Here is an 18,494-nt window from a genome sequence, read left to right on the forward strand (position 1 = left end):
CTGTGTTGTCATTGCAGATCTGCTATGAGTGCCGCCCTGTAGCCGTAGTTCATTGCAAGTTGTTATTTCTGCTACACATAGCAGGGCTTCAGCCCAGCTATATGTAGTACAAGTGATCAGTAGATCATAACCTCAATCTCTAAGAAGACTATTGAAGCAAGTAAAAAGTGTAAAAGAAAAGCTTTTCAAAATATTTAAAAAAAAATAAACATATAAAAGTTCAAATTATCCCCCTTTTGCCCCATTCAAAATAAAACAGAAAAAAATATCTATATTTGGCATCGCTGTGTTCAAATGCCTAATCTATCAAGATATTTTAAAAAATTGAAACTCCAGAATTACGTTTTTTGGTTTCTGCAACATTGCAATAAAATGCATTAACAGGCAATCAAAACCTTTTATCTACCCCAAAAGAGTAGCAATAAAAATGTCAGCTTGGCGCTCAAAACATAAGCACTCAACCAGCCCCTGATCCCGAAAAATGTAGACACTACGGGTCTCGGAAAATGGCACCATTTTTTTTTACAAACTTGAATTTTATTCACCACTTAAATAAAAATGAGCCTATGTGCATATATACATGTTTCATATCTGCAAGCTCATAATGACCTGGGGAATCATAATGGCAGGTCAGTTTTAGTATTTAGTGAACATGGTAGAAAAAAATAGAATTGCACTTTTTTTTGCAATTTCACCACATTTGGAATTTTTTCACCATTTTCCAATATAACATATGTTAAAACCAATTATGTTGTTCAAGAGAACAACTCATCCTGCAAAAAAAATAAAAACTCTCACATGGCCATATTGATCGAAAAATGAAAAAGTTAGGGCTCTGGGAAGAAGGGGAGTAAAAAACGAAAACACCAAAAGGGAAAATCCCAAGGTTGTGAAGAGGCTAAACTGCCACATTATAGGAAAACTACCACAATATGAGCTAGTTCACGAAGTATTGGTTGCAGGCATGTGTAGCCACCAAAAAAAAGAGCAGGTTTAGTTCATGAGTCCTATTTGTGCAACTTATTCAGATTTATATCACAACTCATATATGTCAGATATCGCCATGATAAAAGTGGAATGCAGGTCTTCTGATTCAGTATTAATAACGTTTTATATGTCTGTGGCTGCCACTAGAGGGAGCTCACTTGCCTAAAGATTTTTACAACTCACATTGATAAAATACCATATATTCAGATCCCCTTAATGGCCTCAACAACAATTTTATTATTTGACTTGGTATGAGACATTTACTGAAGACCAGTGTTTATGCACTAGTCTTTGTTTAAGAAAATGGACCAGAGTAAAACTTGCAACCTATTACTTTAATGTCTTCAACGACTGAGTTAAAAAGAAGGTGAAGTTGCAAAATCACAGTGGTTAAGGTTGCTTGCCTGTGCTAAATTTCCATACTAGTTCAATCTTCTGGCAAATTTTGATAAATATGAAAAAATAATCAAATGCTTATTCCCATTTTATTAGATGTGAATAAAGGAGAGTGCGTGTAAAAAAAAACTTCTATCTTGCTTCCTATTAAAATTCAACTGAAAATTAAAATTGCAAAAAGTACAAATTAGACCAACGGCGCTAGTGTGTGATATTGATTCAGCAGCGAGTAAAGAATCCCAACACCACAAGGGATAAAACATAAATAACCAATCAAACAAGTGTTACTCGCGCTATGAATCAGCGAAAAATAAAAAAGTATTTACCTGTAATGACGGGAAAATCAACTTATAAGCATTTGTTGTTGAGAAGAAGTAAAATTTGATTGATCAAACTACAAGGGAAACAGGAACAAGATCCAAAATCAATCCTCAATTAAGAGTAATAAAATATCAGAGTTGCACTCCAAAAAAATATATATATCAGTGCTGCACTCTAGTAACTGGATTTAAGCATTAGAGTGCAGCACTGATATATATATATATATATATTTTTGGAGTGCAACTCTGATATTTTATTACTCTTAATTGAGGATTGATTTGGGATCTTGTTCCTGTTTCCCTTGTAGTTTGATCAATCAAATTTTACTTCTTCTCAGCAACAAATGCTTATAAGTTGATATTCCCGTCATTACAGGTAAATACTTTTTATTTTTTGTTGATTCATAGCGCGAGTAACGCTTGTTTGATTGAAAATTAAAATTGTATTTTTTTATTGTTTGCAAATTGTTATCAGTTTTGGCAGAACATGTACGGCGCTTACAAGTTCTTTTCTTTGGAGCTTGCGAGCGCTACACTAAAGCAAGTGTGCTGTCAGCTCCTGATCCCAGCGAACTACAATGTGTAGGAAATCCTATGATTGTGCAGCGGCCTCATGTGGCAGCATTGAGACTGCAATGGTACAAACACTTTCACTAATTCATCATATTTTCTGAACTGTGAATATATATAAGTAATAAAAAAAATACAAAATAACAACTTTCTTTTTTTTATCAATTTTTACTTTAAGCATATTACTTCCACGAGGCAAGAAACCACTTCCCTTTCAGAGACAAGCAGAATAATAGCTACCTGGGACCAAGTGTAGCTAATAGCTGCCCAACCACAAAACAAGAAGTCCTGTTTTTGGTCAAACATCAATTAGTTATGCTCCATCCCTGGCTGCTACTTCCCAGCATTTCTCTGTGGCGAAATCAGCTGCCTGCTCCAGCGAGAGCAATAAAATAGAGTGAAATCTAGTGAAGGGCTTCCCGGTAGCCCCCTCTGATAAAAAAGTAACTTCGGAAAAATAGACAAATAACATATACTGATTTATTTCATAATTAAAATTAGCAATTAGAAACATTGCAGACCACCTCAGAACCTTTAATATGTCATCAAAAATACTAGGGATCATATATATTGTGGGAAAATTATGTAATAATAATGAACTATAATGCTTCCATTGGATGCTCACTGTTTTCATAAACGTTTTCATTCTTTACCTTTTATATAAAAAATTCAGATGAAAATTGTAATGTATCCCATGAGGCTTTTGGCCTCAAATCCAAGTCAAGCAATAAGAAGTATAATGGTAATATAGTAATAGCAATACTAACGCTGCACAAATATATGCATCTAGATTACTGCTCGTGCACGTTATGTATTGTGTTTGCAAGATGGATAGTTTGCTGCATCATTAAGTTTTCTGCATCATTAAATGATCTTAATAATGTTCTAGTAAAAAAAAATACTTTTCTATATATTTTTCTGAAATTCCCGTATTCAAAGATTTAGCGTTTAAAATCTAACCAACAAAGGCACAAAAAATATCCACTTTCGGACACAGCAATTATTAAGTAGCATGTCAGCCACTGACCAATAATGGGTTAATTTCACGTAAGCAAGTGAACATAGCATCAGATGAATGAATTCACCTCGTTTCATGCTGTGTCATTTGGAGATGAGAACTTAGCATTGGCACCACTGCCTTCTACTTAATGTGTCCCATAAGATTCCTTGGGAAAAAAAAAGGAGTCGCTCTGATGGAACTGCATTGCCTGTATGTGAAATGCAAGTGCGGAATTTCTTTTTTTTTTTATCAGCCTAACCTTCTGTGTTGATACATGAATGCTGGTACCCACTTACAGGGATGCCAGATGATCAGTGCGGAATGAAGGTCCCAAGGGAACGCATCATGTGGTTCTCTGCCCTGTGACGTCACTAGCAGATGGCATGGGTACCAGCTCTGGCAGTTGGCATCAATGTCACTTTTTTTAGAGATCAATGAGATACACACATATCTAGACTCCTGGAGACAATGCGACATTCGGACTCACTCTGAAGGCGAAAAAAAATGAAATCTGGATGTTGATTGAATAAGTCTGAAGGTAACAAACCTTTTTATGCTGTATTATATGATTTCTGTATGTAATATTTACATGTTGAAGTTATTTGCTGGTATGTATATTAGACTTCATTTACTCTCCATAACATCATGCTCTTTCTTTTCATCATCTCATGACACAAGGTAGCCATGTACGTTAATGTGCATCAATATCATAGAATGCTTTCATAATTGCATAGTGAAGGAATTGTGTCACTAATTGGTTGTTCGGTAAGGCACAAGGGGTATTCTTGTGCATTTCTCTGCATGCTGTCCTGTGGTCTGACTTTATATACAGATTTCCTCTCTGCCCGCACATTCACATAGACAATATTTTATTATAATATTTCGGCAAATAGTGCCAGTATCCAGGTAAGAAGCAAGCAGGAGATCCCCAAAACGCTTGTTATGTGACACTCGTCATTTCCTTTCTGTTCAAATAAGATCAGAAATAAGATAAGAATATTTACTGAAAAACACCATTCTTGTAAAAAATCAAGATTTATTTTAAGGGAAAGGTGATTATTCATTTTTTGTCTAAAATCTTTAAGTGTTTCCACGTGAAAATAAAAATCTGGACAATTCATGTGTGCAATGTAAAGCTATATGTCTGTAAATTAAAACAAGAAAACGTAATAGTGGATTTCCGGCAATCTTATATGGTAATATTGCAGATAAAAAATGTGATTTAAGTTAATAATATTGTCTACATTTTTTTTCTGTGAAGTTTGTACCGTACTCAGTTTATAAACCTTTTCTGAAAATTAGTCGTTTTATGAATTGAATAATGATTTATTAGTTAGCTTTATTAGTAATATCTGTGAATATTGCTCTGTACTTTCAGGTGGTTTAACCCTAAACAGCAATGTTAACACTTCCATTTGATGAATCTGTTGTGATGACGGAATCGCAGCTTTGTAGAAAGTATGTGCGGGAAAACGAGGAGCAAAGACCTGCAAAGAAAGTAGAAAGCTGTGCTAAACAGATAATGTCCCATGGGAAAAATGTCAAAAGAACACCTGAAGAGGAAACAGAGCAAGAAGAAGAGGAGGAGGACAAGGAAGAAGAGGATGAAAATGGATTACCAAGGAGAAGGGGGCCAAGGAAAAAAAAGATGACCAAGGTCAGGATAGAAAGGATTAAAGTACGACGGGTAGAAGCCAATGCAAGAGAAAGGGGGAGAATGCATGGCCTAAATGATGCCCTGGACAATTTAAGGAAAGTTGTGCCCTGCTATTCTAAGACACAAAAACTGTCTAAAATAGAAACTTTGAGGCTGGCCAAAAACTATATCTGGGCTCTTTCTGAGATCCTGCGTATTGGGAAGCGACCAGATCTGCTCACCTTTGTGCAAAACCTATGCAAAGGTTTGTCCCAGCCCACCACAAACTTGGTGGCTGGGTGCCTGCAGCTCAATGCCAGGAGTTTTCTCATGGGTCAGAGTGGTGAGGCAGTCCATCATTCAAGATCCCCATATACTTCTATTTACCCTCCATATCACAGCCCTGAGCTTAGCACCCCACCAGGTCATGGAAGCCTTGACAATTCCAAGACAGGAAAGCCGTACAATTACTGTAGTGCTTATGAATCTTTTTATGAAAGCACTTCTCCTGAGTGCACCAGTCCTCAATTTGAAGGTCCCTTAAGCCCTCCCTCCATGAACTATAATGGAATATTTTCCCTGAAGCAAGAAGAGGCCTTGGACTATGGGAAAAATTACAATTATGGCATGCATTACTGTGCAGTGCCAGGCAGGGGTCCCCTCGGGCAGAGCTCTATGTTCAGGTTGCCTACAGACAGCCACTTCCCTTATGACTTCCATCTGCGCAGCCAGTCTCTCTCTATGCAAGATGAATTAAATGCAGTTTTTCATAATTAATGAGGAAAATGAATATAAACAGTGGTCATTCACCTCCCTCCCCCAATCTAATTAAGATAAAGCAGATGCTTGTTCACACAGTAATTGACACGGCTCGATTAAGGTATCACCACGGTCCCAAAAGTGTGTTTTAAACTTCTGTGCTCTAGTTTATTTGTTTTTTTTTAAATCTTTTTGTAAAAAGCAAAATTTTCTGCCATATTTAAAAGAGAACTTGTCACTCCTGATCCATTTATTAGTTGAATACTGTGATATTGCTCTGCACTAAAGCCGTGTTTTATGTTTATTTGTTAAGAAATCTGTTAAGATTACGTGCTAAAATAAAGAAATATACACTACACCATTCCTATGTCTATATTAATTACACACAGACAATTCAAGGCAATTACATGGAAAGCCGTTTTCTGCCAGGATGGCCTGCAAAGGATTGAAAAGAAATGCCTTGCAGCCAGGCCTCATTGTCCACGAACAGATTAGTGACTACATAACAATGCACAAGTCAGGCTCATTAGGTCTTGAATGCGAAAGTTAAGGATGTACATGAAAAGTTCAAAATCAACGAAAATTGTGACAATATAGAAAGCTCAGATTAAAAAAAACAAATATGCATCCTTCTCATCAACACGGTCTAGAAAAAAAAAACTGTTACTCTCAGAATAGTAAATCAGTGGACGCAGATGGCTGGGGATCAAGTGTAAGATTTGGAATTTTTAATTAATAGGTGTTACAGACCATCTCACTAAAATGCATCACTACTTTTCATAGATTAAATGAAATACAAAACACCACTAGGAGTTTACTTCGGCATGACTCTCACAACATATATGCATAGAAGGTTTTCTATTATATTTATATATTTTAGATTTTTTTTATATTAAATGCTGATGTGGTGTACAATAAGATATAATAAAAACAGCATTAAGCATCCATAGATTGATCACATTAGGAAATGGTGCTCTTCCTATTTATTGGACAATGAAATACGATCTAATCAAACTTTTTGGCTTGCGGTTTAGAATTCAAACTAGTGTTAAAAAAAGCGATGTATCTAATGTCTCATATCTGAATTACCTGAAATAATAGACCTAGCGGGTTTGCTAAAGCCTGGGGTAGATGTCATTTAACAAAAAAAAAAAATGTTTGAAAAATTGCACATTTTAGGTCTCCTTACTATAGGATCAGCACAGCTGAGTTGGTTAGATGCCGCAGTGCTGATATTTTTTTCCGGAGTAATTTTGTATTTCTGGCAGTTAAAAAAAATAAATAATCAGTTAAACTTGTCACATTTTTTCATGTCATGTAATTGCGCGTGAACATAACAACATAGATAAAAGTAAAACATTCCTCTCTGCTCAATCTAAATTGCAAACATATGATCATATCTTGAGTTTAGTTTAAAAGTCCATGTCTGAATTTAAAGATAGTAGGACTAATGTAACACCAATGATTTCCCTATCATAGGATTACTGCCAATGGTTTTGTTAACTTGGCGAAGGAAATCAACAAATATATGTGTATCTAAATATACATATATCAACAAGTACGTATAAATATAAAAGCACATATATATAGGTGTGTATATTAATAGAAAGATAAATGGATAGAGAGATATGAGCTAGATAGATATGAGATGGATAGATAATAGATGGATAGATATGAGATAGTTGGATGGATGGAGGGATAGGTAGATAAATGATAGTAAAAAGAGTCAAAAAGCAGCAAAAAAAGAAAGATTTTTGGGTGCAAAAGCCTCCCAAGCATGTACCAAACCTTGTAAATAAACCCAAAAAATGGAAGGCAGCACACCAGTCAGTAAAGATTCATGTGTAGTTTAATAGCCCATGTGGACGTTTTTCATAGATAGATAGATAGATAGATAGATAGATAGATAGATAGATCATTTGCTTTTCTTTAAAGCAAGTTGGGTGAGATATGAATATAATTAGCAAGTGTCTCTGAAATAAAAAGAATATAGAAAATAAAAATATTGAATGTTGTTGCAGTATTTGCCGAATTAGTGCAAATAAACTTTAAACACACATAATAAATCATATCATAAATATTAACGAGTGGTTTGGTAGTGATCAACCAATTAGATTAAACCACCTTAATATACGTAAGTACAATTAGGAAGGAGACCATTATGTATTTTAACAGCCAATAAATAATTTCTAAAATACTCTTAGATGAAAAAGTTGGAAACATTGATTTAAGGTCTATATTATATCCACAGCCCGGACAGTTTTCTAGAGCGGTCGTGTCACATCACGTGACATGTTCAGTTTCAGCCACTGCAAGTTTGGCATCCAAGTACGTTTCATATTCTCCTTGGGAAGGTTGCAAAGAATCTGGAAAAATAATTGCTTCAATTAGTTATTTTTTGCTTTGACCAGATTCCATATAGCTATTTTCATTACCTATCTAGGTTTCATAACTTACTTCTTGCATGTTGGATAAGACGTCTGCGATCTGGTAACTAGAAACCAACAGGTGATAATGTGCATACATACACAGAGGAATGTTAAAATATAGATAATGCGATCTCGCTTACAGTTTTCATTTTAAGGACATATATGGCAAGGAAGTAATAACAATATATTTCTGACACATTGTAATAAGTTTGTGTTTGATATTTTTTAAAACCAAATTAATTAAATGCAGGTTTTGCTACATTACATTGTAAAATTAAAAACAAAATCACAACTTTCGTTTTCATTTTTTCCAGTTTATAATTTAAATATCAGCTGACCCTATTTTCACTGTATATTGAAAATAACGACAATAGGGTCAGCTGATAGTTATAATCACATAACAATAGCTTAGTACAACCAGCATAGGATTTACATAGTATAATAAATGACAAATTCTACTTATATTAATTCACACAAGGAGAATCTAACAGTCAATATTAATACACAACATGCCTTTCAGCCCTTGCATAAATGTTTGACCATTGATAGTAATTATATCGACCAACTGCATGCATAGAAAGACATAGTATTGAATTTCTTTTTAGACGTTGTCAATGAATACAGAAATTAAGATAAAAAGTATGTTTGCCTATTTATTATTTGATGCTTTTCGGTAATACTGTGCTTGGCAAGTTTTTGACATTATCATACTCGAATACTATCCTTTTCCTGTTACATTTATTATAATTACATACAGAAAATCTCTGTATATCAAAGGCGCAAGACTTTTCTGCTCCCAACAGGAATTACTACAACTTTAACTTATCCTCACCCTGTGTGTTCATGGAGACAGAGTCAACTAGACAATTAAAAGTGCCCCTGATAATAGACATATTATTTCCTTCATTAATCTTAGATCAGTTTGTATCAGAAAAGTACATCTAATAATTTCCATTCTAATGAATTGGCCACTCCATAACTTTTTATGTCACATCAATTCTTATGCAAATTTGATAAATAGTATGTTGCTATTACAACAAAAGAGCAAAAAAAGGAATGCAAAATATAGGGGAAATTTACATTTATTTGAAGAATTTTGTGAGTTCTGTTTGTAAAATATGGCAATATATAGTTAACACACAAAAGACTTAGTCAAATATAAACTTTTTGACCCATTTATACTTGTATGTATGTATATATACAGCTTTGGCAGAAATTAAGAGACCACTTTCAAGTGTCTGTTTTTTCTCTTTTTAGGTATATTTTTGAGCAAAATGTAAATTGTTCTTTTAGTCTACAAACTTCTGACCACATAAATTTTGCATTTTTTTCTGACAAAGAAAAATGCTCAAAATTAAAAAAACAAACACAAAAAAAACAAGTTCATAATCATTTACAAACAACAATACTAGTGTTTTAACTCAGGAAGAGTTCAGAAATCAATATTTTGTGGAATAACCATGATTTTTAAAAACAGCTTTCATGCATCTTGGCATGCTTGCCACTAGTCTTTCACACTGCTTCTGGACCCAAAATGTAAGCATTTCTTCTTTGTTTGATGGCTTGTGACTATCCATCATCCTCTTGATTACATTCCAGAGATTTTCAATGGGGTTCAGGTCTGGAGAATGGGCTGCCCATGACAGGGTTTTGATGTGGTGTTCTCTTAATTTTTGCCATAGCTGTATATTATTTTCATTCAATAAGAATAAGATTATGCTCTGCCTTTTTACCACATCTATGGTCACACATTAAAATTATACAGTGTTTATGACTTGGTAGCGTTTATTGTGTAATAAAATTACAACGGCAACTTGTGAACTTAGCTTGCTCTCAAAATGGCAGTAAAATGTATAAACTGGGCACATATAAATGTATGATTAGTGGTATATTGCACTTTAGCTGGTTATAATATAATCTTATAAGTTAATGAACTCCAAGACTTATATATTTATTTATATAGAGACATAGTGAGGTTAAGACTCTAGGAGGCAAAAATGTGAAAGCATTAACCTTATATGATGTCCAGCTAGCTTAAACATTGTTTTGGAAGCTGGTGCAGATGAAATAAATTTCCATGTAAACCATACCTATGCAAGTGAAAATGCTAATTTGTAGTTCCTCCATCTGCTGCGTTCTCTACCTCTGACAGTAAGACAAGAATGTCAGCTCATTAATGCTTCCATTCATTGCATGTGCATGGGGACTGTTGTTCACAAAATTGTGATTTATAGGGAAAAAGGTGAAAAGATCATATTCATTTGTTATCATTTCTATAGTACATACATAGGAAAATATATGGCACAAGGTAATTTCTTTTTTTTATACATACTAAATATGTGTATAGACAATTAATATGGTACTTTATTAAGATTGCAATGCCTCAAATGCAACAAAAACTATTTTTTATAAGAGCGCATTATTTTTCTCCCACGTAAACAGCTCATCAGCAAATTCTGCACATATGTTCCCTGCCAGAAGGAAATGGCTTCAGTGTTTTTCATTCAAGGCGACATATTCAAATGTCAGCAATTGTCAGTATTGAAAATCTGCTCGTGTAACATAATTTTCTTCTGTTAAATGTGGTTTTCCCATGGTTGGTATCCTCACTGAAAATTACGTCTGGTAGGGATTACTTTACAATATAAGACAGGATCTTTAAAAATTACTCGTTACCGTCATTTTTCCCTATATTAGAAGTAATATTTATTAATGGAAGTGAAGAGCACATAAAAAGTAGCAATGAATTTATTAATTTTAGATTGAAAAGTACATGAGAAAACCATATGGTTACAACTGAATATATCTTATACTTGTCTATAAATAGTCATCGTTGTCTTTGCTCTTCTATACTTGTGCCTACTCTGCACCCTACCAGCTCCTCTCAGAAAAGTCACAAACATCTGACTAAAAACTTGGGACATGCTTACTCTGTTTTTGTTCTGTGAATGTCAAGTTATTCTTATAATTGCTTAAAAAAGATATATTTATTCCATATATTCATATATTATAATCCATAATCCATATATTATTCCATATAAGATGAAAACTTGGAACCAAATATTTCCAGAAGTCTGGAAGATTTTCTCTTTGAAGATCACTGCCTAGATCCATTTTCTCTAACCCACTGTAGACAAACACATTATATATTTGACGCTGTCGGTAAGTACTTCCCAAAATCTTTCACATGTGTAAAGAAAGGGAGGTGAGTCTGAGCAATCAGGGGTTAGTATCATCTGTGACATACAGCCCCTTAGATTCTGCTAGAAATAACGACCCCAGTGTCTAACCAGTTATTCATCCCAAAATAATCCTCCATCATCGGGATCATTAAATTACCAATGGGTTTCCAAGACAACTAGTAGTCTAATAAAGGCCCACCGGCCTGCCATCCTTGAACTCTGCTTATGCCCTATCAAAGGCAGCACCAACAGAATACCCGATGGTTTTTATTGATAAGCATAATATATTGCAATACACAAGTATTGCAGCTCAATAAAGAAGCAATCAACTGATCACCCAGTTATGTCCCATAATGAGACTAAAAAAACAAACTTAAAAAAATATATATTAATAACATGGTAAAACTAAATATTTTTCCACAAAAAAATAAACAAACAATTCCAATGGCTAAAAAAAGTAAAAAGGGCTGCATCATTTGGAATACCTCTGTAAAGATATGAAAAAATAAATAAGATGATGATTATCTCAAACAGTGAACAACATGAAAAAAAAGCTGAATGCAAGATGTTTCCCTTTTTGTTTATCCAATAACCAAAAAAACAAAGAAATGTATCCCAAAACGGTATCAATAAAATCTACAGTTTGTCCTGTATATAACAAGCCCATACAGCTTTGTAGATGGAAATATCATAATATAATAGCCATAGAAATATAGGTCTCAAGTAACCCATAAATGGATATTTATTCTTTAGCGGAAAATTGTTTGTTGTTATGGATCTTGAGGGACCCTACAAAACTTTGGGTTTGAAGGAATTCAAGTGAAGTAAGTGATAAGGCTTCTCAAGAGTATTCACAATATTTTAAGTGTGCAAAAAAATGGATGATGACATGTATTTTTTCAGTTTGCCTGATAAATGATTTGAATATTGATTTGAATAAAGGGGGGCTGGGTGGCAGATAACATTTACTTGACTAACACTTAGTTGACTTGGCTTCTTTGTCTTTTAAAGAACTATAAGTAAAACAGGTCTGACTTGTCAGGAGATATAATTATAGTGAGTTGTGGTATTGTGTACTTCCTTCTAGTTCTAATATTGATTAGATTTCTCCCTTTCTTCTCCATCTCCATTAGTATTTTTTTAAACTATGTGCAAAACAATATTTCTATTATACAGATCACCAGTCACAATCTTCCAGGATTCTCCCCTACTCTCCGGACTGTGGCCAGATGGAACTGAATGGATTGTCAACTCACTCATGTGTCCTGCAACTTCATTTTAAGAGGCATTTCATTGACTGGCAAAGTGCACACCTGTCTTAATTAACTGCTTGCTGGAGTACATGTAAAGAGTGGAAATCACCCTTCTTGTATTAGCTTAATATACTGACCTGCATATCTGTGTCTATAATTTCCTATGTGGTCTGCAACAGTTTAGTTAGCCTGGTACTTACAGGGTTAAGTATTAGGCCTGCCCTTGGTTTAGGAGAAGTTAATAGGGCATTAGGAATTCAGTTCCTGTATCTAGGCAGTTAGTGAGAACATTTCTGTAGGAAAAGGAACCCTTTGGCTGTGTGCACACGCTGCGGATTTTGCTGCGGTTCCGCAGCGGATTTGGCCGCTGCGGACCCGCAGCAGTTTTTGCTGCGGTGTACAGTACCATGATTCCCTATGTAGAAGACAGAGCATGTACCAGACCTTGGTAAGGTCACCGTTAGCACTGTGAGAAAAAGTCTCAAGGTGCAGCGCTCAGCTCAGTGAGTCACCTCAGTTCAGTTACCTTGTTGATTCATGTTCTTACCACCGATCAGAGGAAGCATTGCCACGCTGTCATGCACATAATAGAGTGGAAAACACTGGATGCTCATGCACCCCATTCATGTGAATGGGATCCATGTTCATGTTCTGGTACTGTTCTGGTACCAAACTTTTTTTCAACTGTTCGGCCAGACCTGAACAACCAGGAGTTCGCCCATCACTACCGGTAACCTCCTCTTCCTTGGGACTGGATCCTGCTGCAACTACAGATATGACAGGAGACCATAGGTCCAGTTCAGCAGGTTCGGCTTTACTGTTTAACACAGATACAAGCAACTGCGGCATATAAATTGAGACAGAGTCCCTCTTTGATGATGTTCCCTTGGTCATGTGTATTATCAGTCTTTGACTCCATTCTGCCTGACCTGCCACTGCCTCAACATCTTCTGTTGGTTCTAGGAGCTTCCTATCCAGCAAAAGTTTCCCTGAAGCTCACCATCCTTTTCTTTTGCTGTGACCAAGCTGACACCTTTCTCACCAGGGAGATAGAGACACAACCATCAATGTCTCATCCGGGTCCTAGGCCCAAGACTGTCCTGTATCCACACAAAGCATGGGATGTGTCCTCCTACTGTAAGGAGGCTTACATTGAAGGATCCCTTGTGCCTCTCTTACATCCATATTCTTAGAACCCGACATTATCTAGCACTTATTGACTCTACTAAACTCCTCCCTCACTCTCCTCCACTCTGACTCTCCCCGACTGAACTCGGAAGTGCTTTCCCTATAAACTAAACTAATCCCTCTCAACAAATGAGCTAATCCTTTGTATTAACTATCTGTTACCCTGTGTGATGTAAACTATATCCCTATGCTGAAGATTGTCCCGATAGTGGACAGCCTTCACGCCATTCCCAGAGATGACCTTGAGGCAGAGCCTCCAGGACAACTGAGACACAAACCAGCCATAAGCATAAAATACAAAACTCTTATCAAACATATATAAATCAACATATTAATATATTATATTTCATATTAACTCATTCATGCCATGTCTTCATCTACCCTCTGCACAGCAATGACACACCTTGACCAGTTCAGCCCTCACAAGGGAAGATATTGGCCCTTATAACAGTCTACTTTCAGTGTAATGCGTACCATCAGATATATTGCACCACATGTAATAGTCAAGATTATTCCTCTGAATTGTTCACAAGATATTTTACCAAAGTTTTATTTATGCTACAATCTGTATATGTGTTCTAAGAGTTTGTTCAATGAAGAAAAGTTCATATTCTTTCAACTGCCTCTCTCATTCATCTTGAAATCATCGGGTCTTAGCCTGCCATGTCAATCATCAGTATGCAGTCTGCAGATACATTTATCAGAAGGGATAACACATACACTCATCCAGGTAGCCAGTGATATCATGTTTATGGACGCTTAAGCAACCCTTGGGAAGAATGTCCCCTTATATTTAAATTGGCATAGTCGGTAATATCAAGATTTGGTCCTGTAAAATGAGTATGTAACCTACTGTGAAGTAAAGATAGCATGTGAATTGTGTTTGCAGATGCCGATTGGTGTCACAGTAAAATCAGAAGAAACCATCTATCATGGTAGTGGAAGGGAAAGGAGAGGTGAAGATTTGCCTAGCCCACCAGAATCACAGCCCCAAGAAGGAAGTGCCCTATGAAGAAAAGCTGGTGCACTGTCAGATGTGTGCATCAGGGCAAGCTGCATTGAAAAGAAAGCCCTGCCCACTGAGAGGTGAAGATAGAACATTGGAGGAGTGGCTAAGGCGGAGACATCAGAATAGAGACATTGATGCCACTAACAAGTCTATAGTACTGCCAATAAAAGGGAGGACATGAAGCCGAAAGAGCATGATGAAGAAAAGACCAGCTCTATTAGCCTTCTGTGTGTCAGAGAGGAAGCAACTGTAGAGAATGAAAAGGGAAAGTGCTTCATGTGTGGATCAGTTTGAGTAGCCTGGGAAAAAGAACATTTAAGTAGTGCTCACCTTGGCTGGTTGTGATAAGCAGGCACAACACCTGAAATAGCATTAAAGTCTCCACGTAATTATTTCTGCACCACTCGCATGCTCCCCAAGCTCTCGACAGGGAGCTAATAGTGGCAATTGTAGAACATAAAAAAAACTGTGCTGTATTGTCCGGCGCTATAATTAAGTAGACAAGATGATTCAGAAAGCTGAAATGGTTTACAAGACTACACATTTTATGAACAGTCTGTCCCCTTCATTTGGTATGTACCTATTGAAGGGGATGGACAATCCCTGAAACACATAATCCATTAAACGCATTCAAGCTTCCAGGGTCATCTGATGATACAATTTTTTTCCCCCGTTTTGCTATTTTCATAGTGTAAGCAACGTCACTTGTGCCTGTAGAAGAATAATCTGAGAAAAATGATGATTCATCAGAAAACTGGAGCCTGGCACTGGTATAATGAACAGTCGGACCAGATGCTACCTTGGATAGAAGACGACTCTCGGTGTCGGGTCAAGACATGGCTTGACAATCATCAGTATTTAGTCTGTAGATACATTTATCAGAAGTGATAACATACACATCCATCCAGACATACCTTGTTTACGGAAACAGAAACAACCGTAGGCAAGAATGATACCTTACACCTAAATTAGTGTATTTGAAGGGATCAGGATTTGGTCTTGTAAATTAAAGATGTAACTTGCGGAGCAGTAAAGATGGTATCGGATTTGTGTTGGGAAATGGCAATTGGTGTTGCAGTAAAGTAAGAAGAAACTGTCCATCATGGTAGTGGAAGGGGAAGAAAAGTGCGAAGGTTTGCCTAGCACACCAAAAGCACAGCTCAAAGAAGGAAGTGCCTTGTGAAGAAGAACTGATCCTCTGGAAAGTTTGCAGCTGGTGAAGGAAATTGGAAATAAAAGTACTACCCAACAAGAAGTGAAAAGAGAATAAAGGGGGGTGGCTGAAGGTGGAGACATCAGAAGAGAAAAGTGATGAGACTGAGACATTGAAGGTACTGCCCACAAAAGGGAGGAGACAATGCAGAAAGAGCTCAGTGAAGAGAAGACCAGTACCATTAGCCTGATGTGTGGCAGACAGTAAGCAACTGTAGAGAATGAAAAAGGGAAGCCCTTCATGTGTTAATCAGCATGAATAGCCTGGGAAAAATGAACATCTGAGTAGTGCTCACCTGTGCTGATGGTGCTGAGCAGGCACAACAATGGAAACAGTGTGAAAGTCTCCACTTTATTAATTTTTCATTACTTCTGCACCAGTCGCACACTCCCCATGCCCTCAGCAGGAATCTAGTAGTGAAAATGGCAGAACAAGAAAAAATGCCTGCTGCGGGCACCAGTGACTCAGCATCCCCCAGTTTTACCAGGGAACAGTCCTTTATACACAGCTTTGCAGGAGCTCGCCGTACCCCACTGCTGCAGGACGAACAAATTGAAGCTTTGGTCGGATGGATGGCAGCTATCGCATCGACTTCAATTAGTTCCAGATCCTCTCAAGTCCAGAGCACTGAAGAGAACCCATCTGTCTCTTCACCACCTGCCAAATTGCCCAGGCAGTCAGAGAGCCCTGGACAGGAGCCATCTCTAATTCTGTTCTCTGAATCTGTTGGCTTGGAAAGAGAGGGCCAGCCAAGCAGCATTCGAGAATTTGAAGAAGAGGTAGTATGCAGTGATGCGCAACTGCTTTGTCTCTCTGAATCTGAAGAGGCGGGTGGGCCAGTGCCTATGGTCAGCACACCTCAGTACGCATCTGATGATGAGACTCAGGTGCCACTTTCTGGTGCGTACTGTGCTGTCGAGACTACCCAGGAGAAGCAGGTGTTTGAAGAGGGTAGTGTAGATGATGAGGTCCTTGACCCATCATGGCGTGAGAAACAGGAAGGTGGTGGGAGGAGCTCTGAGAAAGAGATTCCCTGAATGGCCAAAACAGAAGGGAGAGGGAGGGGGCAGACTTGGTTGCTTGTAGCCTCCACTTCGGCACCCATTAGGAGCATTCCTCTTCCAAAACCCAAAATGGGCGCTCCCAGGACTTGCAGTGCGTGGTCCTTTTTTGACACAGTTGCAGATGACATTTGCTTTGTCAAATGCAAGCTGTGTAATCAGAAAGTCAAAAGAGGGAAAAGTGTCAGAAACCTCAATACCACAAATATGTGGAAACATGTGTGGACCAAGCACATGGTGGAGTCACAAAGACACACTGAAGACGTAGGCCAACGTACAGCACCACCTACCACCTCTTCAGCTCGTGTTTTAGCCTCTTCCTCCAGCTCACACACAGCTGGTTCGACTTCCTCACAGGATCACCATGGAAGAACCTCTGGCACTGTTGTCCAGAGACCCAGTGTAATTCCACCCACAGCACCATGTTCCCTGTCATCCTCACACTCCCAGGCCACTCTTCAGCCATCGGTAGCACAGGCATGGGAGAAAAGGCGGCCATACTTGGCAAACCATCCCCGAGCACAGGGTCTGAATGCTGGCATTGCAAAACTACTGTCCCTTGAAATGCTCTCATTCAGGCTGGTGGAGACTGACACCTTCCGTAACTTCATGGCATTGGCAGTCCCACAATACAACGTGCCCAGCCGCTTTTATTTCAGCAGGCAAGCCGTCCCTGCCCTGCAAAAGCATGTGGAGGGAAAAATTAAACATGTGCTACTAAACGCCGTCAGTAGCAAGGTCCACCTGACCACTGATGCGTGGACCAGTAACCATGGACAGGGACGATACCTTTCCCTCACTACCCATTGGGTAAATGTTGTGGAGCCGGGTACACATTTTGAGAGTGGCGCTGTACGTGTTCTGCCAACTCCAAGGATTGCAGGAATCCAGTCTGTACACATTGACTCCTCCTCATACTCCAGTTCCTCTGAATGAGCGCTGCTGGAGCTGTCACGGTCTACCTCCACATGGATCCATGAACGCTTACCTGTTACGACAGATATGAGCACAGCCGTGGCCAAACGTCAACAGGCCGTACTGAAATTAATTTCTTTGGGGAATCAAAGCCACACAGCGCAGGAGCTCTGGAATGCCATCAAGCAGGAGAGCGACGTGTGGTTTGAGCCAGCGAATCTCCAGCCAGGCTTGGTAGTGTGTGAGAATGGCCGAAATCTGGTGGCAGCTCTGGACCTAGGCAACCTCACTCACATCCCATGTCTGGCACATGTGCTCAACTTGGTCATGCAGAGTTTTTTGAGGGACTATCCCGATCTTGATGCACTGCTGCACAAGGTCCGCATAGAGTGCGCTCACTTGCGGCGTTCCAGCATGGCAAGATCGCGCATTGCAGCTCTGCAGCGCCGATTCCGCCTTCCGGAATATCGCATCATATGTGACCTACCCACCAGATGGAATTCAACGTTACATATGTTGGAGCAGTTGTGTGAGCAGCAGGCAGCAGTAATGGAGTACCAGCTGCATCAGGCGCAA

General features: G+C 38.0%; 1 protein-coding gene across 1 annotated transcript; it reads left to right on the plus strand.

Annotated features, from left to right (window-relative positions):
* Positions 1 to 3,519: 3,519 nt before the first annotated feature.
* On the plus strand, positions 3,520 to 6,024 carry NEUROD6 (neuronal differentiation 6). Its single transcript, XM_073549927.1, has 2 exons — positions 3,520 to 3,811; positions 4,652 to 6,024. The coding sequence occupies exon 2, from the start codon at positions 4,673 to 4,675 to the stop codon at positions 5,684 to 5,686; it is 1,014 nt and encodes a 337-aa protein (XP_073406028.1). The 5' UTR covers positions 3,520 to 3,811; positions 4,652 to 4,672; the 3' UTR covers positions 5,687 to 6,024.
* The last annotated feature ends 12,470 nt before the right edge of the window (positions 6,025 to 18,494 follow it).

The sequence above is a fragment of the Dendrobates tinctorius genome, unplaced genomic scaffold, assembly GCF_039654945.1.
Source record: "Dendrobates tinctorius isolate UK_male_01 unplaced genomic scaffold, ASM3965494v1 ptg000162l, whole genome shotgun sequence".
Lineage (NCBI taxonomy): Eukaryota > Metazoa > Chordata > Amphibia > Anura > Dendrobatidae > Dendrobates > Dendrobates tinctorius.

Bases quoted from the DNA above. Each gene is read 5' to 3' on its own strand.
- NEUROD6 (XM_073549927.1), top strand. From the start codon at position 4,673: ATGTTAACACTTCCATTTGATGAATCTGTTGTGATGACGGAATCGCAG.